Source organism: Cricetulus griseus (assembly GCF_003668045.3).
Source record: "Cricetulus griseus strain 17A/GY chromosome 1 unlocalized genomic scaffold, alternate assembly CriGri-PICRH-1.0 chr1_0, whole genome shotgun sequence".
In the NCBI taxonomy this organism is placed as follows: Eukaryota; Metazoa; Chordata; class Mammalia; order Rodentia; family Cricetidae; genus Cricetulus; species Cricetulus griseus.
In genome coordinates this window covers 69879442-69901447 of record NW_023276806.1, presented here as the reverse complement: position 1 = coordinate 69901447, position 22006 = coordinate 69879442, and the positions used below count along the sequence as shown (strand labels likewise).

The 22006-nt window shown below is 39.5% G+C and overlaps 1 protein-coding gene across 8 annotated transcripts in view; it reads right to left on the bottom strand.

Annotated features, from left to right (window-relative positions):
• The window catches only part of Arfip1 (ADP ribosylation factor interacting protein 1), an 87769-nt gene that overhangs the window by 5091 nt on the left and 60672 nt on the right, over nucleotides 1–22006 (bottom strand). For 6 of the 8 annotated variants that reach the window (XM_027392968.2, XM_027392966.2, XM_027392965.2 and 3 more), the window contains 3 exons: nucleotides 21749–21906; nucleotides 16226–16400; nucleotides 592–689 (listed from right to left, as the gene is read on the bottom strand). In XM_027392968.2, coding sequence (XP_027248769.1) covers nucleotides 592–689; nucleotides 16226–16400; nucleotides 21749–21906 — 431 coding nt within the window. The remainder of the gene's footprint in view (nucleotides 1–591; nucleotides 690–16225; nucleotides 16401–21748; nucleotides 21907–22006) is intronic. The other 2 variants (XM_027392970.2, XM_027392972.2) reach the window with 1 other exon arrangement.

Sequence of the window (22006 nt, the reverse complement as noted above, 5' to 3'; positions counted from 1 at the left end):
ACAGGCACATAAATAAAAACCATTATCAAGTAAAAATAGTAATTAAGTAGTATTAGAAAAGCAGTTGTAAACAATTTTAAAATAATTAACTTTTACAAAATTTTACTACAGGCTGAACAATTCATTTGAAAACAAAAGTCCCAAACACTACAAAATCCACATTTTAATTACTGATTATGTCACCAGTGAAGTCCCATGCTCGACCTCATGTACGATCCAAATGCAGGGCCACTGAGTGGTATAGGAAGTCACCTTCATGCTACATGTATAAAGGTATATATGAAATTTGAGCAAATTCTCTGTTTAGCATTGGGTTCCTTCAGAGTGTGTGTGTGTGTGTGTGTGTGTGTGTGTGTGTGTGTGTGTGTGTGTGTGTGTGTGTGTGTGTAAATATTCCAAAGTACAAGAAAATCTGATATCCAAAATACTCTGGTCCAAGCAGATACTAGAAGACGATGGCATGCACATGGGATATTGGCCTTGTAATGACCGTACTATATCCATGTAACAAATTCTAACACTACACAGAAATATTATTTTACATAATATTGCATTAAGTAAATTTATTAAATACATTTTGTATTACTTAACCTGTTTCTTGGGGTGGGGAGTGAGCATTGAGAATTGAACCCAGGATCTTCAGGGTTTTGAAGCAAGTGTTCTACCTTATCCAGAGCCCCTTGAAGAATCTTTTAAAGAATAGAAAAAGAAAGTAAAACAAAACCAAAACATCTCAACTAATAAAATCAAGTAATGCCTCAGGCTAGACCTCCTGAAGACAGACTGGAGTGTGAGGAACTTGGAAATGTCACCCTCCTCAATGGCTGCATGCTTTTTCACCTAGTGTAGCCTGCCAGCACTCACCAGACAATAAGCTTTCAGAAAACTTCTAAGCAAAAATTTGAAACAAACACTGGTGTAGAGCACTCTCAAGAAGAGCAGGGAAACTGGGGCAAGGATCTAGCAAAAGGGTTGACTCAAACAGAAAAGTAATTTTCTAAAATTATATGGATAATACAATATTAAACCTGTATGTGCATGTGTGTGTAGCTGTGCATATAAGTATATTTGTGTGTATAACTGTGTACATTATTAAAGTAAATGTATTAAATAAATTTTGTATTACTTAATCCTAACACACGCACAGTGCTAGGGATGGAACCCACAGCCTGTGCAAGCCACACTGTCCCTAAACTATACCCCAAGCCCCAATGTTAAAGTTTTCATAGGCCTTTTTGTATATATAAAGCAGAAAAAAAATTTCTGAACTAATATCTTTAGAAAAACGTAGTGGTTAAAAAGATATATAAAACAACAAAAGCAAAGACTTAAAAACAAGAAAAAGAGGATAACTATTGCAGGCAAATATGAGATGACAAATTGAACAAACTTTTAAAACTTAATGTCAGAAAGAAAGTAATTTAAATGAAGTATACTAAATCACTGTGTGCTCAATTACAAAGAACATTCATGAAGATCTGCCAGGGAACAAAGAAGATCAGATCTACACAAAGCCATCAGAGCACCATCTGCCAAGTGACCCAAACATACCATACAATACTTTAATTGTTAAAGGCCAAAACAAACCCCAACAGCAATTCCTAAGGCAGAGACCAACCAGGCTTTCTGAAAGATCATGCTCAGAGATGATGCCTACAAAGCATCCCGGGAAGATGAGCACCATGAGGTTACTGAAGTCCTACAGGTGAGCACTGCTCTGGAGACAGCAAGGCCGTGAGAACAAAGGCCTTATGCACACTAGGCAGCTGCTCAGCCTATTAGCTATGCATCCAGCCCTACACATCTCTGCTTCTCATTCAGAGAACCAATGTAACAATAGGTATCACCCAGTTAAAATAAGTTATTAGTCTTAGTAAATACAGTCATATTGTGAGGCACTTCAAAGTAATTACTGGCTCTCCCAATGAGTCTAGGAAATAGGAGCTACATTAAATATACCCAAACCCTGGGGCAAGAGACTAGCTTAAGCATATGCAGAAAGGTTGCAGATTACATAGATAGAAATATAATACACAAAATCCTAGTTAACAAGTGTTCTTCGTTTACAGACTGCCCACAGACTAGTGCCCAATGACTGGCTAAAAGCCTAGCACTTTACAGATTCATCCGTGGGGTATTTCTCTGAGGGCAAATTAAAATCAGCAGCAGTGACAACTCAACACAAAGTGCTTTAACTGAAGGAGGGCCTGGTGACACCTGGGGAGGGGACAGGTGGGAGGAGGGAGATGTGCAAGTTGTTACAGGAAATGAAGTTGCAAGAGTCACTCACATGAACACCAGAGCTCTTGAAGTTATTTTTCAAAAGGAGCTGGGAGAGTCAGCAGCAGCCTGCTAGAGGAGTTTGACAATCACAGGCTTGAGAGCACTGGAATACAGAAGTCCAGAGCAAGACTGCAGCAGCAGTTTCCCAGCCAGGAAACAGAGTGACCAGAATCCCACTCACATCCTTACTCCATTCCTGACCTCATATTCAGGGTTAGGGCTGTTCCTTCAGGTGCTCCTGAATCCAGAAGGAAAAACAGTGTGTGTTGGGGGTGTAGGCAGGTGTAAGGGAAGTTAACTCACTAAAGCTCTCTATCAGATAACAGAGCTCACTGAGCTAGTGACAAAATGGGGTCAAGAGTAGACAAAAAGTCACCCAGGGAGCAGCAAGTCTTGTGCCTCCTGGCATTTAGCACTAGGCAATACAGAGCTAAGTGAAACAACGGTCCTTTCACATTCACCATTATAGTTTCAAAACAATTTTCCTGAATAGACTATATTATAACACCATGGAAAACTAACTTTATGAAAATTATATTATTTTGTTTGTTTGGTGTGGTCAAGATAGGGTTTCTCTGTGTAGCTTTGGAGCATGTCCTAGCACTCACTCTGTAGACCAGGCTGGCCTTGAACTTATAGATATCTGCCTGCCTCTGCCTCCCAAGAGCTGGGATTAAAGACATGTACCACCACCGCCCAGTCCAAAAATTATATTCTTAAAAACAAAAAACTGCAAGCAGTAATATTCTCATCTTATTAATGAAGAAGGGCTGGGCGCAAAACTCATTGGTGAAGTGCTTGCCTGGAATGTATAGGGTTCACTGTTCATTCAGTTATACAAAAAAAAGGAGAGAAAAATGGGATTTTGTTCAAGTTTTTTCTTTTTTGTATGAACCCTCTGTCTGTGTGCCTGCATGAAAGAAGAGGACGTCAGATCCCATTACAGATGGTTGTGAACCACCATGTGGTCGCTGGGAATTGAACTCAGGACCTCTAGAAGCATAGCCAGTGATCTTCAATGCTGAGCTATCTCTCTAGCCCCAGGAACTTAAGTTTACTTGGACAGAAAACCAGAATGCTTTTCAAGTACTAAAAAAAACAAATCACCCCCATTATCAAGTGACTTTTTGGTCACATACAACAAAGCACAGATGAGTCATGACAGGAGTACACTGTCAATATGAAAGTGCCAAGTCACAGCAAGAACCCAGGAAGTCACTCAGGAGGCAGAGGCAGGCAGATCTCTGTGAGTTCGAGGCCAGCCTGATCTACAAAGTTACACAAAGAAACCCTGTCTCAAAAAAAAAAAAAAAAAAAAAAAAGAATTCAGAAAGCTTACAGGGAACAAAGTTAATTCAAACATTACTATTGTCATGAGATTCTACTCTGAAATCTTCACCAGAGATAATGAATCCAAGAGACAGTAAGGAATTACTAAGACATAGTCAAGGGCAATAGTGTCAGTCCCACACACCAGCCTCACCATCACACTGAGACACTGTCGCTCTCTGCTGACCCAATTAATTCTCACACTGACCACTTAAATACAACACAAATCACAAAACCTGGCAAGCTAACTTGGTAGATGCTCAATGCTAGCAGTATCCATAGATGTGGAGCTGAGGAGCCCACAGACATCAGCCATTTATAAAACAGGTAGAGTGCAGCACCATGGTTAAGAAGCATATACGCTTTTGTAAGTAGATCCTTTTTAAAGTGGAAGGCCAGAACTGTCTCTTCTCTAACATATACAACAGAAACCTGAAATTCCAAGCCCTACCATACATATCACTTGGCCACTTCCAACCAAGAAGGATTAGATGACATACATGCCTATGCATTCCTAGCATTTCAGAGGTGGAGGCAGGAGGGTAAAAAATCCAAGGTCACCCTCAACTATACTATCTATGAGCCAGCCGGGCTACATGAGACATTGTCTCAAAAATCCAAACCCCAAATCCCCAACTCCCAAACCAACCAAACAAAAATATGTCCTCAGAAAACACCACTTTATTGGAAATCTGAGCACAAGTGACAAACTGAATTGGTCAGCTTCATGTGCCTGTCTCAGCCACAACTCATCATCCCTACCCATCTTCTACCAACTGCTCTGAGTGTTTTGGGTAGGTGAGACTGGGATAAGTCTAATTTCAAAATCAACACACAACTCACTTAGTTCATTTTGCTAATGGTTCATTGTCAATTTTTGTATCACTTCCGGAGAGGGAAGAAGGCAATGCCACAACCACAAAACATCCCCCCACACACACACCACTTTGGTTTGGAGGAAAAACCAGTAATGTGGAAGGCATTTAACCACTAACAGGAAACACTACCATATGGGCAAAGTTTTCTTCATCACAGGACTCCTCCTTTGTCCTTTAAGAATGATTGAGGTAACACATGTGCTTACATCAGCTCCCTTTTTATCCTTAACAAAGAGCTGATCACTAGGTTTTAAAGCAAATCAGGGAATCACAGGCTCAGACTATATTTGGAAAACAGAACTCCATTTTGAGACTTACTTTGGAGAAATGGAGCATGTTATTTAAAAGATTTTCTAGCTGTGCATAGTTTCCTTTCTCCTTAGAAGTAAACTTATTTTATTTTAAACACCCATCTGTGTGTGCACACAGATATATTGGCACACATGTGATGGTCCAAAGACAACCTGAAGCAGTTAATTCTTCTACCACACACAGAAAAAGCCTGTCTCAATGATCCCTCCATCCCAATTTAACATGTATCATTTTCACTCCTGTTTCCATCTATATTTCCCCTTCTAAGTAACTGATTTTATTAATATTTCTATTTTTCCTTTATGCAAACAAATAAAACATTATTATGTATTCTTCCTTTGTTTATTACATAAGTTACGGTACCAGCCTGTTACAGTGGTATACACCTATAATTCAGAAGCATAAGGATGATGCATTTGAGGCCAGTTTGAGCTACACCCTGAAGGTACCAAATACAATGCTATTTATACTTAACTTGAATATGTTCTGGGGTCTTTCCATCAATAGAATCCTTCATTTCTTATAGTTGTAAAATACTCTTAATAGTTGAATGAACTAATTTATTCAGCTAGTTCTTTAATGGTGATCTTTTTTTCCTTCCTTCCTTCCTTCCTTCCTTCCTTCCTTCCTTCCTTCCTTCCTTCCTTCCTTCCTTCCTTCCTTTCTTTTGAGGCAGGGTTTCTGTGTGTAATACTCCTGGCTGTCCTGGAAATTACTCTGTAGATAAGGCTGGCTTCGAACTTGGAGCTCTTCTTGCTCTGCCTCCCGAATGCTGGGATTAAAGATGTGTACCACCACACCTGGCTGTCAATGTTTCTTATCTTCTCATGTCACAAATATAATGTTGCAACAGGCTTGCCTCCTTCCTCCTTTCACCAACAGTCCTGGTTTCATGTCATGTGGATTCCATCACATCTTGTAAACACTTATGTTTATGCCTATAAATTACTGCTACTGTCAGCTTTTGTCAACAGGTTCTCTTTGCAGGGGCTGTAGTTATTATGAAGATTCAAACAAGAAGAAAATAATCATGCACTCAGGAAACATTGTAGAAGAAGGGACACAGGAATGTAAGAACCCCAGAAAGAGGTGGATGAGAGTTATATAGCTACAGGCTCCAGAATGAAAAATTCCTTCCTGGAGGGTATGAGGAAGGCTCAGGAGGCTCCCAAGAAAGCTATAAGTATTTTAAAATACTAAACCTTACCATAGAGGTACCTGTATATCTACATGGATGCCCATCAACAGATGAACAGATCAAGAAAATGTGGTACCTATATACAATGGAATTTTATTCAGCTGTAAAAAAAAAGATGGGATCATGATATTTTTAAGAAAATGGATGAAAAACCAGAAATGATTAGGTTAAGTAAAACAAGGCAGGCTAAGAGACACAAACACTGCACATTCTGTCTTATGGGGAACATAGATTTAAGTGTGTGTGCATACATATGCATACACAGATAGATACACATGTATACAAATATAGATGAATACATATTTACATGCACACACTTACAAACTAAGCTGCTTTCCAACACTAGACTGTAAGCCCCGAGGAGAGGGTTTACATTTACTTTTCATTTACTGGGTGACATTCATATCTGGGACACCATACACTTGCACAGCATATACTTGATGTTTGTTTAATGAAAAGCAAAGAATAACAGCAACACAAAATTACAAATACAAATGAAATGTGCTCAGAAAGTAAACATGCATGGATATGGGAATGCTCGAAGGATCCAAATGTAGGTAGATCATTTTTGGACAGCACTGATAGTTCCTTTTGTCCTCAGCATCACATACACATTGTACTCAGGAATCTTAACTCATTTACTTTTATTTAGAACAAAGCAAGATTCTTCATCTCCATCTCTTAACCTCACTTGACCTATGTGAGTGAGTATACCAAGTACTATAGTCCAGTTGTAGAAAAAATTATACAGCACATCACTGACATGGATACTTTAAAACACTTACAATCCCCACCCCAATAGAGTGCTTGTAGAGTGCTTGCCCAACATGCACAAAGTCCTGGGTTCGCTCTCCAGTACCACACAAACCTGGGCTATCAGCACATGCATAATACCCTACTATTCAAGGAGTGAAGGCAGGAGAATCAAAAGGTCAAAGTCATTGTCAACTACATGTGTTTGAGGCTTCAATTGTTGCTAGTACATACTAGGTAAATGTGATCCTTAAACTTTGGCATAACCATCATTTTAAATTCAAAGATCTGGGCTGGAGGCAGGGACTGCGGTTTAGCAACAAGACCCTGCCTTTGGATCCCAGCACTGCTGAAAAAAAGTCAAACTAATTAAACCAGAATGTGGCATTCCCCTCAAAGGTATGTCCAGTAAGCAAGGGATACTCAGTTATGTAACTTTTCCAAATCCTAAGTTTCAAAATGCAGCGCTTCCTGCTGCTGCCTGGATTTGTCAAGTCAGAGCCACATAGCTGCTGCTTCACACTTTGTGTTTACTCCATCAGACATTTTCCAGTTCCCATGCATTTTTTCTTCTGTCCAATCATTCTGTTTGACCCTCTGAATTTTTCTCTGAAATTAAATTCATAATCCACACATGAAGTAAGGGGTAATGTATTGGAAAAATAATGCTATTTTAGTATTAGGAAGGAAATTCTTTCCAGGCAGATAGATCTCTGAGTTTGAAGCTAGCCTTGTCTATGCAGAGAAACCCGGTCTCGAAACACACACACACACACACACACACACACACAGAGAGAGAGAGAGAGAGAAAGAGAGAGAGAGAGAGAGAGAGAGAGAGAGAGAGAGAGAGAGAGAGAGAGAGAGAGAGAAAAGAAAAATTCTAGGACTAGGGAGAGAGTTCAGTGGCAGAGTACCTGCCTAACATGAATAGGAACAAAGAAATCACACCCAAAAATGTTACTATTTTATACAAAATACTGAATATAAACAATATTGTTATATCAACAACCCCAGACTCAGAATAACTGATTAAGAAGAAAAATCCACATTTTAAAACTTAGTCACTATATTACTCCAAGATAGATCCAAAGTCCAGTGTTTCTTTGATGCCCCCACCATCTTTTAAATCATTAAAATATGAACTAATGAAACAAATCTGCATTTGATGCTTATAGCTAATTAACACTGTCTTAAAGTAATTTTACTTTTAACAACAAATAGACCCTTACTTTTTAGATTTATACCCCAAACTGTTTTATTGGATTATTTTGCACATTTAACCCCACCCCAATATGTTCATAGCCTTAAAATACCTGTCATTTAAGTGTACTAACTCTTTACCTTCTCTTTCCTAGAGCTGGGTTCTAGCATCCAGGATCTCAAGCACACTAGACAAGCTCTCTACACTGGCTACCAATCCCAGCCTCAAATTAACTTTACACCCTGTATCTCACATTCTCAGTAGCCCCAGCACACAAACTTGTTTAAAACAAACTTGAATTGCTAGAGCTAATCTGCTTCTTTCTACATCAACAATAGGCAGGAGAGACAGACAGACACAACTACGGTGTTGTGGGACAGTAAGCCAGTCAGGACACACCCTCTTCTCTCCTTGTAACACATTCACCTCCATGGCTGACCAGTTCCTGCAGTGGACTTCCAATCTAGGAAGAATGCACACTCTGTGTTGGTGAATGCCTGTACCATCTCTGAATATCATGAGGCCTCAAAGGAGGGCACAGTACCTATTTTCACAGACTTTATAGAACATCAGAAATGTGTTTTTTTTTTTTTTTTAACTAAAGTGACCTATGTTTTGTTTTGAAGATGCTTTAGGTCACAAAATATCTCAAACTTCACTAATTAAAGGTCTAAACAGAGAAATACTGATGAAAAGTCAAACATTACAAGAATCCAAGTAACTCGGTTCTTACTGCTATGAACTCAGCGTTGTTAGCCAACAAAGAAGGGCACAACAGAGACTAACACAGATTGTGAAGTTTTATGTCATGGGGGTGGGAAGGCAGAAAACACACATTAAAGTGGAACACAGGTTCTTATTAAGGGCAAATAATGAGTTCAGATGTGGTCTTTTGTTACTCAGTATTAAGGCATGCACACATACAGAAGTGTATAGCAGTGCACACTTGCAGCAAGGGATGAGACAGGAAATGAAGGGAACACTGGAAGAGAAACCAGGATCTAGTTTGGTTTCCCACTGGTCAAGGGTAAAAGAATGGCAACATAACTGAGTCTAGATCTCTTGAACAAGAATTAAAGGCAACAAATGGACTTCGCTTACTTAGGGCCAGAATGTCTGTGACCTTTGAGCTGAATAAATCAGTACTTCTCTCTTGCCCTTATGTCTGAACAAGGCACCCCACACACTCACCTCCCAATCTCACTTACAAGAAGACAGTTCTTTAAGATCAAACCAGCTTGCATTTTTACTTAATTTTTATACTTGGCTTAATTTTCTAAACTAGTTGAAAATTATATTCTTCGAGCAGTATAACTCCAAAGACAACAAAATTGTTAGGACACATCAGATGTACATCTCTCTTTCCTCATTATCCCACACCCAAGTAGTCTCACTTCTTAAATTCCTCTGACATCCCATGCCTGATAAAATCCAAAGTGCATGCTTCCTTTATCTTTGACAACTACACTTGCTATCTTGGCTCTCACGTTAGCCCTGAAATTCATTTTGTTTGTTTGAGATATGGTCTCACGTTGTAGCTCAGACTAGCCTCTAACTGAGTATGTGGTACAGACTGACCTAGATGTAGTAGCCAATACTCTTGCCTCTCAAGGCCCCTCAAATGATAAAATGTAGGTGTGTCCAGGTAAATCCTTTCCCCTCCCCTGTGCTGGGGATAAAACCCAGAGCCTCATACATGCTCGGCAAGGGGCAAGCACTCTACTATAGGCTCTGGTCCTGAAATTCTTCTTTGCAGCATAACAAGTAAGAACCAGCTTTACCTGAGTGGTGGTCCCTAAGGGGCAAGCTCTTCAGCTACAGACTTAGTGTATCTCTGCTGCTGCTAATATACCTATTTCTTCTGTTTTACCAAAGTACAGCAAGTAAAGACCTTCATTCTAAAACTGAGCAAAGAACTTAACTCAGGGCCAGCCTGATGAACACTAACACTAAAACTTAATTCCATGGCTACAGGGCTGATTCTCAGTTCCATAATGTAGGGGGAAAGGGCCAGTCAAAGAAACAGACCCTGAGCAGAGTCAAAGAAACACACTTTGGCCCTGCAACCAGAACCAAACAAATGCACCCTGACCCTGAAACTAGTGCCAAAGAAACATACTTTATCCCTGGAATCAGAGCCAGTGAAAGAAATACACCCTGGCCCTAAAACTAGAGCCAAAGGGCTAAAAAGGACCAGTGAAAGAAAAACACTTTGGCCCTGAAAACAGAGCCAAATCTGACCCTCAACCTGTGCAGAAAACCAACCAATCCCTGAGCAGGAGATCTAGCCATCCTAAGCTGAGGGATTGAAATCTGGCCAATCCCCAACCTGGAACTCTCCCGGGGGGGGGGGGGCAACAGGACTCCACCCCCCCCCAGAATCCCTGTATAAACCCTGTGTCTTTTCAGCTTGTGGTTGTCCAGCTGCCTCCTTCTACCCTGGCAGAGGCAGCCACTCTCTTGGATTCTTCCCTACCAAAAAATCTCTTAAATGAGGTTTGGGTGAAGACCTTCTTTTGGGTGGAGCAGAGACAATCTGGTCAGAACGGAGCAGGGCTGTAACACTTTTGTCCCGGGAAACCTTCCCCTGGCAGAGCAGAGTTGTTATACTCAGCTCTCTGCTCTCCCACTCTGAGGGAGCAGAGCCAAACTGCTGGGGAAGCCCTCTCCTGCTGGAGCAGAGCTGATACACTGGGGAAATTCTCTCCTACCAGAGCAGAGTTGATACACTGGGGAAGCCTTCCCTGAAGCAGGGCTGTTAGCTGCTATGCTTACTGTGATCTTGGCTCCAGAGCTCCAGAATAACTTCCTGCCCAAGCTGTAATACTCAGTATTCTGTGACTTCCAAGTGCCAGAATACCTGTCCCATCCGATCCGCCCCAAACGCTTACACATACTCAAGGACTTTTGCCTTGGTTTTATGAACCATTCTACCACCTTACTATTTGGCCTCTCATTTCAGAAGATATGCAGATGTAACTCAATTGTAGAGTTCGTGCTTACTGAGAACTATTACTACGGGAAGCTACAAGCCATGAGGACCAGTAGAAAATACCCCTCCCAGCACTACAAAACAGGTCCTTATAACATCAAATTATAAAGCAGAACATTCCATGATACTGATTTTTAAAAAAATATAAAAAACCTATTATGTTAAAATTCAACTCCTAAATAGATGATTTACATCTGTGTATAAAAGAACAGCTAACTCAGAAGTAGTTTAACAGAAGAACAAAATCGAAATGAAAGCTGTCAAGGAGGCAAACTGTATGAAGGACAGGTCCTAGTCTCCTTTCATTTTTTTCACTATTAAAAAAAGAAGTGTGTGTGTGTGTGTGTGTGAAAGCTATCCAACCATTCAACCCCCAAAAGTTCTCTCACAGACCTAACTCTCATAATGTTTACATTAATAGTTTGATAGTGTCTCATAATTTTGAACCAGTACGTAGAAGGATAAAATACCAGTTTCTATATAAACTTTTAGACCTCACTGACTACAGCTCACTCTGAAATCTAATCGATGACAGTCATGCTGCTATGGCCTGAATGCTGTGTCCCCCTTAAACTCATTTTGAAATCCTCACCCCAAGGAGACAGCAGGGTAGAGGTGCCTCTGGTAGTGTTTGGTTCCAAGTCCTCATGAATGGATTAGTGCCTTTCTCAAAGAGGCCTGAGACCCCTTCCTCTTCCTCTTCCTACTGGGTAAGGATGCAGCAAGAAAGAGCCATCTATAAGTCATCACCTCAGTCCTCCAAGTCTCTAGAAACCTATGTGTCTATGGTACCTGTTCTATCAGCTGCCAAAGACTAAGGCATAATCTCAGAGAACAAAATCCATGAGAACAGGGATAATTTTCTATTATATTTTACAGTAACTAGGAATAGACACAATGATGCCCAAACCTTTGCCATGGAAGCCCCAACTCCATTTCTAAACTTTGACCACACAATGGTCAACGTCCTATCAGCTCCCCTTCAATATTCCATCCTTGCTTCAAGTTGAACAGATTCACCTGCACCTTTTATCCTACCGGGTTCCCAGTCTCCATCATGCTGCCACAGAAATGCCCCTCTGTGACTGCAGGGCTCAAGCTACTCAGTATTCAACTTGGCCACAGAAGATTCCTTTCACAATAGTAAATATCTACTTTATTTTTAAAATTAAGTAGTTCATCTTTGAGACATGTTCTCTACACAGCTTTGGCTGGAACTTGCTCTGCAGATCATGCTGGCTACGAATGCATAGATCCTTCTGCTCTGCTTCCCCAGAGCTGGGGTTAAGACAAGCACCACCATCACATTCACATTCTTCCTTCACATGTGGCTGACTGAGTACCTAAATTGTAACTAACTTTCTGTCACTCCCACCATGACAATTTTTCAGTGCTTACACAATAAAGGGTTAGTAAGATCCATCTGACTGGCAATTAAAATTTGGAGATGAGCTGGCTGGCTGTGAAGGTGTCAACATACATGTTACTGCAGAGCATGCCTCTTTCTAAGTACTATACCATATAGTGATCATGTCAGCAAATATGTAATACTGATGTAATATCCATCAAAATACTCAACAGTGTAACTGATTCACACATCTGAGACAGCAATGAACATAATCTTAGGGGCCTTAGCTAATCAATGCTTTAAAAGGCTGTGTGATCATGTTGGGCAATCTGATAATCTACTTAGGTTTCTTTTCCTGCCATTGCATTGTTTCCAGGTGAGCATTTTCATCCAGTCTCTTTGAAAAAAATGGAGTAACATTTCTAGACTTGGTAGATCCCAAAGAAATATATTATCCAGCAGGCTTTATGGTAGCTATGAGTTTCTAAGGAAACATTAAAGGAAACAAGAAAATAGCAATTTAATATTAGCTCTTTGATATCATGAAAGAGGACATAAATACTAGTTTTCTGGGAGAAGTAAAGAAAAATAATTGCTACAGTTTGAATCTTTAATGTTCCCAAAGGACCATGTGTTAAAAGATTGGCTGCCAGCCTACGGCACTACTGGGAGGTAGCAGATCTTTAAGTGGGGTCTAAAACCAGGCATGGGGCACAAGCCTGCTTAGCTAAAAGCTCAGGCACAGAGCTGATCATGAATACGAAGCCAGCTTTTTTCCTATATACCAAAACCTTGTCTCAAAAATAAAAGAAACAGCTGGTTGTGATGGTGTTCAAAGAGGCAGGCTGATCTCTCTGAGTTCGAAGCCAGCCTGGTCTATAGGGAAAGTTCTGGGACAGTAAGGATTACAGAATGAGCCCTTGTCTCAAATAACAACAAGCAGAACAAAACCAAATCTACTACAAATAAAGGAAGAAATGTTGGGGCCTATTTTTTTGTTGTTGTTGTTTTTTTTTTCTCTCGAGGCTTTTTTTTAAAATAATTTTTTTATCTTAATTAGAAAGAAGATTATTTTACATGTCAATCCCAGGTCACTCTCTCTCCCCTCCTCCCCTGCCCCCAACCCCAACTAACATCCTACCCATCCCATACACTTTCTGCTCCCCAGGGAGGGTGAGGCCTTCCATAGGGGGTCTTAAGAGTCTGTCATATCCTTTGGGATAAGGCCTAGGCCCACCTCCTTGTGTCTAGACTCAGGGAAGTATCCCTCCATGTGGGATGGGCTCCCAAAGTCCATTCCTATGTTAGGGATAAGTACTGATCCACTACAAGGGCCTCACAGATTTCCGAGGTCTCCTCACTGACACCCACATTCAGGGGGTCTGGATCAGTCCCATGCTGGTTTCCCAGCTATCAGTCTGGGGTTCATGAGCTCCCCCTTGTTCAGGTCAGCTGTTTCTGTGGGTTTCACCAGCCTGGTATGGACCCCTTTGCTCATCACTCCTTCTCTGCAACTGGATTTCAGTTCAGTTCAAGGTTTAGCTGTGGGTGTCTGCTTTTACTTCCCCCAGCTGCTGGATGAAGGCTATAGGATGGCATATAAGGTAGCCATCAATCTCATTATCAGAGGAAGGCATTTAAGGTAGCCTCTCTTCTGCTGCTTAGATTGCTAGTTGGTGTCATCTTTGTAGTTCTCCAGACATTTCCCTAGTGCCTGATTTCTCTTTGAACTTATAATGTCTCCCTTTATTATAGTATCTCTTATCTTGCTCTCTTCTGTTCATCCCCCAACTCAACCTCCCTGCCCCATCATGTCCTCCTCACCCCTCCTCTACTCCCCTTCTCATTCTCCTAGTTCCCTCTCCCCTCCCCCATGCTCCCAATTTTCTCAGAAGATCTTGTCCCTTTCCCCTTCTCCTGGGGACCATGTATGTCTCTCTTAGGGTCCTCCTTGTTTACCAGCTTCTCTGGCAGTGTGGATTGTGGGCTGGTAATCCTTTACTCCATGTCTAAAATCCACATATGAGTGAGTGCATACCCTGTTTGTCTTTTTGTGACTGGGTTACCTCGTTCAGAATGGTTTCTTCTAGTTCCATCCATTTGCCTGTGAATTTCAAGATTCCATTGTTTTTTTTTTCTCCCACCAAGTAGTACACCATTGTGTAAATGTACCACATTTTCTCTATCCATTCTTCAGTTGAGGGACATCTAGATTGCTTCCAGCTTCTGGCTATTACAAATAATGCTGCGATGAACATCATTGAACAGATGTCCTTATATGAATGTGCTTCTTTTGGGTATATGCCTAAGAGTGGAATTGCTGGATCTTGTGGTAGACTGATTCCCATTTTCCCGAGGATTTGCCATACTGATTTCCAAAGTGGCTGTACGAGTTGGCACTCCCATCAGCAGTAGAGGAGTGTTCCCCTTTCTCCACATCATCTCCAGCATAAACTATCATTGGTGTTATTGATTTTGGCCATTCTGATAGGTGTAAGATGGTATCTCAGGGTTGTTTTGATTTGCATTTCCCTGATGGCTAAGGATGTTGTACACTTTCTTATGTGTCTTTCAGCCATTTTAGATTCCTCTATTGAGAATTGTCTATTTAGCTCTGTACCCCACTTTTTAATTGGATTATTTGGTGTTTTGGAGACTAGCTTCTTGAGTTCTTTGTAAATTTTGAAGATCAGTCCTCTGTCAGATGTGGGGTTGGTGAATATCTTTTCCCAATCTGTGGGCTGTCATTTAGTCTTGTTAACTGTGTCCTGTGCCTTATAGAAGCTTCTCAGTTTCAAGAGATCCCGTTTATTAATTGTTGATCTCAGTGTCTGTGCTACTGGTGTAATGTTCAGGAAGCGGTCTCCTGTACCAATTCATTCAAGGGTATTTCCTATTTTCTCTTCTAATAAGTTGAGTGTGACTGGATTTATGTTGAGGTCTTTGATCAATTTGACTTAAGTTTTGTGCATGGCGATAGACATGGATTTATCTGCAGTCTTCTACATGCCAGCATCCAGTTATGCCAGCACCATTTGTTGAAGATGCTATCTTTATTCCATTGTATAACTTTAGCTTCTTGCAGGGTCATCCTGGCTGCCACAGAGTGAGCAGTTTTGTTTGCTACAAGCTCTTGCTGGAATGCACTACCTTATTATTGAAATCTCTACAACTGTGAGCCAAAGCAACCTTCTGTCTTTGGAAAGTAGCCATCTCAGGCACACACTACAATAACAGATATATCATTTAAAGAGGGCACCTGGAATCAAGCATGGCTGAAGGCCAGTCATGACTTCAGAGGCTGCAAGTACCACATCAAGTGGAGCTACTGCCATGCAAGATCCACAGTCACAGGACTAAGCAACACCTAGCAGTACTATGCTTGTTACTGACTCCCTCATTTGCAACTATGGTCTTCTACATACAACTTACAAGACATGTCAAACATGGGAACTGATCTTTCGCACAAAGGAAAACTGAGGAAAAGCTGAGACACAGCTCGGTAGTAGACCACCCACCCATCATGCTCAGGGCTTGGATTTGATCTCAAGCACCTAAGGAAAGCAAGCATACAACAAAACCAGGATTAGCCTCTGCTACCTAATGCTGGGATTAGAGGTATGGGCCACCGAGCCTGGTAAAAGTTCCATTATTTAACTAAAGTACTTGCTACCAACATCAATCTCAAGATCAAAGTTTAACACAAGCATTTTTTGACCCCCAGTTGTTATATATATGAAAGCACAAGACAGTATGGTTGATGACTTTTATAATAGAAAGGTAAGTTTATATCTGTGTACCTATGAAGTCAAACAGATTATAAACAAAATTCCTTCATGCAACTTTTACAAAAAGTTATCAGAAATAAATACTTTCTATTGATTTTTAAGTGATTATTTAAAAATCCACAGAAAGCAAATAATAAATTTACCTTATTTTCTTCAAGAAATTTCAATTTGACAGATACATCACTGCGCATTTTATCATATTTTTCCTTATGTATTTGGAACAGATGCTGTGAATGCTCAATTTTTGGCAGAGTGTTTGCATCACGTGGTCCAAGATTCAGTTCTTCCAAATCAGTGCGATATGCATCATATTCAATTCTGAAAAGAAGAAAATAAATGATGCATACCAGAAAAACTGAAACAGTCTGGAGATGGGATAGAAAACACCACCCAGTCTCACATTAATAGTAATAAGTAAGATACACACACACAGTTTATATTCGATGTATTTGAAATCATTACTTCTCTAAAAATAAAAAGCTATTACTATACAAAATCGGTTGGGGACCTCAGTACTCGAGTGCTTCTTTAGAAAGTATGAGACCCTGGCTTTGTTCTCCAGCACTGCAAAGTACATGCATGCATACATGTGTAAGTGAATACACAATACATGCACATACACGCATCAAGATAGGGGAGGAGCTGTTTCATTAACTATTTTTCCCCAAATACAGTATTAACTGACAAGATTTTCAACATTTAGCAACCACTTATATAAAAAATATATATAAAAAAGTGTCACCTCAATAGACATCAAACCAAGTTCAAAAGTAGTTATCAATCCTTAATGTGAATTGGTTAATATTGATGAGGCAAAGTTGGTGAGACCAGCCAACTTTAGAATGCCCTAGCAAAACTCGTAAGAGAAGTCACACTGAGGGTTACCAATGCATGTCATACATGCACTTTAACATGTTCTAATAGCTATATTTAAATAATAAATATTAATTTGTTTTACCCAGCACACTGAAAATACCATTGTTACAACATGTAATGAATGCAGACAATTGCTAATGAGCTACTTTACATCTGGGGGCTGGATACTGAGTCTTGGAAAGCCACTGTGTGTATTTTAATATCATCATATTCTAATTTACACTGGCCACATTTCAGTGTTTAACAGGCACATTCGATTAATACAATGCTAGATGGATTTTATTTGTTGTTGTTGTCACAGTAGCATTTAGAATGTGACAATATCATCTCCTACAGAGCACTCTGGCCTGGTTCTGTGAGATGCTTTGCCTTAATGATTCTAAAATAGCTACCCCCTCAACCTCACTCCATGACCTCACAGCTGCTGCATAGTACTCCTGTCATAACCCCATGGAAGTACAATACTGCTATGGTAAGTTGTGACTTGCTCAGCTGCCTGAAGTATTCAGTACTCAACTGAAAAGAAGCAAGTAACCTCTAATTCAGTAAAATAAATAAATAAATAAACAAACAAATAAATAATCAGAATCACAAAGTTTAAGCCCTACAACTAAGTCTTTCCTCGGATAGCAACAGGGTGTGAGTCACATCTCTCAGTCAGAGAATGAAGAATACTTTAAGTAATAAACTATGTTGTACACCTAACCTGAGAAAGAATATGTCAGTCCCTCACACTAAGCCCAGTTTGCTTATTTATTTTTGAGTTTTTGAGACAGAGTCTCACTGTATAGCTCTGGCTGTCTTGGAACTTACTATGTAGTTCAGGCTGGCCTTGAACTAACAGAGACATTGCTTGAGGAAAATAAATTACTGTATGATATACATATATGTATGATGTACTAGATAATTATACGTACAGGAAGCAAGTATACAAGAGGGAGTTAAAATAGAATATTGGCTTTTGGTGTCCAGTAGGAGATTAGACCTTCCCAGCCTCTGCCTCCCAAGTGCTGGGATTAAAGGCATGGGCACCCAGTCCAAACCCAGTTTGATTGCTTTTGTTTGTTTGTAATTTTTCTCAAGACAGGAGTTCCTGGCTTTCCTGGAACTCATTCCATAAACCAGGATGGCCTTGAAGTCAGATATCTGTCTCTGCCTCCCAAGTGCTGGGATTAAAGGTATGTGCTACCATGCTCAGAGTTCAAGCCCAGTTTATTTTTAACTTGTACTAAATTTAACAACTGTATCTTTCTGGGCCTGAGAGGATCATTTGTTCATTCACTAATACGTTGATCAATGCAACAGTTATCAAGTCAGCACCCTGTGTTTCAGGTGAGCTTATGAGTTTATTCTCAAGAAGTTGTTACCCAATTACAACAAAATGGCACAGTGCAAATTATCATTACAGACAAGGGGCCTCACTAGACATTTGAGAAAGCATTTCTGAGAACAAAAACATGACATAATTAAAATTGGAAGGATGGTTAAAGCTTATTAGGTTGATGAAATTGGTAGAAGGTCTCAAAAAGGAACAGTGTGGGCACTGGCAGATATTTGCAAATTAATTCAGTGTTTTATAATCCAAAATTAGTATACAATAATGGAAGAAATTCAGTCAAGACAGTAGGCAGCCCATGGTTCCTGATAAACAGTTCAGATATAAGTCAGCAAGAACAAGTAGAAAAAAGCCACCGAAGAACTATGATTTGACCTGATTCCATTGTTCAGGGTAGAAAGTTGACTCTCTAATGTTAAGGAAGGGCCATGGACTACAGTAGACTAAGAAAAGGGGCCAGCCCCAAGACTATGGGCATTAAGAAATGAGTCTTGAGACTAGAATGAAGACAATGGAGATTAAGACAGACATAAAAAGTCAATGCAGTAAGATAAACTTGGTAATAATAACAAATTAATTTAAACCCATGGGCTTAGAGGCCAAGCTATCTTTCACTTGTTCTCATGACTTTGTGTGTGTGTGTGTGTGTGTGTGTGTGTGTGTGTTTTCTCATTTTTCATCTATGACGGGGAACAATAAGTAACATAAAACTTCATACACATATATATGATATGATATTGGGCAATAATTAAAACCTTTAAAATGCTTAGTATTAGAAAAGGAACAGGTAAAAGCAAGCACACAAAAAAAGTAGAACCAAACTTAAACTAGTAGGATGTGACAATCACCCTTCAAATCTCAGTAGCACTTTTTAAAAAATCAGTAAATGATTAACTAAAATATAAGCAAAGTTACAATATTGACTTTGTATTCTTTAACTTTGACACTCATTTTGTAGATGGCATCAAAGCAAAACTTCCCAGCCTTTCTGAGAGCACTCACTACCACCAAGGGAAGGGCACCCAGCCTTCCAGAAGCAACTTTGACTTCAAGATTGCCAGCCTCTCCATACAGTTACTGTATGGAGAACAGGTGTCCATATCTGAAAAGCCTTGATCACAATTGGCTGCCTTCCTGGTTGTGCTGTGGAGAAATTCTGAATGGGATATTACCAGCGGGCTAGGAAGTACTTGTACACAATGCATATCAGGGGTTAACAGACCACCCAGCATGTGTCTTAATTACCACTTCTAATGCTGATTAAATGGATGACCCTTGCCCTAAAAGTCAGTAAATTCTGGTTTTGACAAAGAAGAAAACTCTACTACTTAAAACTTTGTAGTTTGGTCTCTTCTTCAATATTATTCCTTAGAAGCCAACGTCTCAGTTTGAATCCTCAGTTAATTGGTAAATAGAAATCAAACCCAAGCTAAACTTAAAGAATATGCTAGTGTAATTTGAATAAAAAAGGATGATTATGGGATGATCTTCATTGGTTTGTCAAGCACACAAAGGAGGCTATCTGAAGGTTTTTTTTTTTTTTAAAGTAACTATCCAAAGGTTCCAAATAAGCCAATATACTGTGTATAACGAGATCTGATTCAGGTTCTCATTATAATATGTAAAAACTGTTTGTAAGACATGAAAATTTTTGTGCTTTTAAAAATGACATTATTATTGTTTTGTTGTGCTAGGAAGACAGCCTTGAGAGTGCTTGGCGAGGCATGATCTCTGAACTACACTTTCAGGCCAAAGTTTTAGATTAAAAGAGAGAAAGCCGAATGGACATTTGAAACCACAGGTAAACAAATCATTCAAGCTCTGTGAACTGACTTTCCTCCTCCGTAAATCAAATGTTAAGTGTTTTCTGCACTGAGTTGTGCATGGTGCCACCTGCCTGCAACCCCAGCTCTTGGGAGGCAGACAAGTGAAACTAGAAAATGTTATTTTCCCAAGTACTAGAAAAAATGAAAAGATTGAAAATCAGTTTAAAATGGTTAAAGATAGAAGATTATGCACTGTGAATGATTGTGATAGATAATTTAGCAAAAACTAACACAGAAGTTAGACAAATGAAACTTTTATTCATGGGTATAATGAATCCTTTAAAAAAAATACAATGATTCTGAAAGGATTTAAACAGACTGGAAAATCAATTGCTAAACATGTTGTTGAAGGGACTTCCATTAAAAGATATCTTACTGATAAACAGTTTCAATGTTTGTGAAGGATATTCTACAGGTAGATGGCTCCAATTCTTTTTTTTTTTTTTTCACCATCTGATTTTATACATTAAGTTTTATGCTCAAAAATTAAGTTTTCCACATATTTGGGTTTTGACCTGTGTGAAACATAGAAAATACATATATAAGGATGAACACCCAACTACAAAATGGTGAGGTGCTTTGGAGTTCTCACAAGCACTGTCATTAAGCTAGGGCAGGAGGTCAAAAGGTCAAATTATACTCCTACCAGGTAAAACTTAGCACCATCTTCAACCATGCCATGAAAAGCTAACAGAAGTCAGCATTCCTAGTACTTGAAGAACACTACCATAAAATTGGGGTGATAATAAATAATAGCGTCAGGATACACAGGGAAAAACCTAGGTATGAAATCAAAAGTTGAAGATGTCATTATGAATGTGGTACTCTTTAAAGAATTTTTTTTAGATATTTAAAAGTATTACTATACATTTTGTTCACTTAACAATATCATGACAGGGATATATGTATAAAATAGTCCATTTGGAAAAATCTGTATTGTAAACAACCACGAAATTGAAGGAAATATTTATGTAAAAGATCTAACGTGAAAGCATTTGATGGAGTCTGAAGCTGGATAAATGAAAAATAAGGAACTGGTACCGTGGAAGCAGTGTGACTGCTCACAGTGGGATGCACTAGACTAGATTCCAGAGTGTCTACTTGGTAGGACTCAGAAAGCTAAAATTGAGAACTTCCCTATTTCCTCATTGCTTAGCAAATAAGGTTGAGGTATATGACTAAGGCTCAAGTGGACATTCTCATGCAAGAACTCAGGGCCTTTTGAAAATTACTTCTGGAGAAGTGGCAGCATTGAGTGCCTAGGGTACCTGACCCATGTACTAATTAGATACTTCTGAGGCATTATTTGGCTTTGACTCTTGCCTATCTTAAAAATCTTGCTCTCCCATTTTATTTCTGAGAACTTCTAACCTTCCAATACATTCTTTTTTGGAAGTCAGAGAACAGTATTCGGTGGATAGGCTCTCTCCTTCACCGTTACATGGTCTCATGAACCAACACAAGGCTTATGTAACAAACACCTTTGACCATCTAGTCATTTTTTTTTTTTTTAGTACATTGTTTATCTTCTCATACTGGACAGTAGGTTTCTCTTGTTTGCAACCAAAAACCTTAACTGAATACAAACCATCTGTAAAATGGACAATATAGAGAAAATCGATACCCACCTGGCATTTTCATACTGTTTTACAGTCATTAGTGTATCTTCAATTGTTTTATTCACCAAGGTGTTCACACTAGCAATGAAAAAATTAATGGCCCCAAGAAGAGTTTCTCCATTTTTAGCCAGCAGCTTCTGGGTATCTGCATTATAGCCAAATTCTTCCTAAAACAAAGATGACATCTTCACTAGTCCACCAAGAAATCAGTGGACATGACTTTGAAATTGTAAACATATTATCCATGGGGAAAACATCTGACTCAGA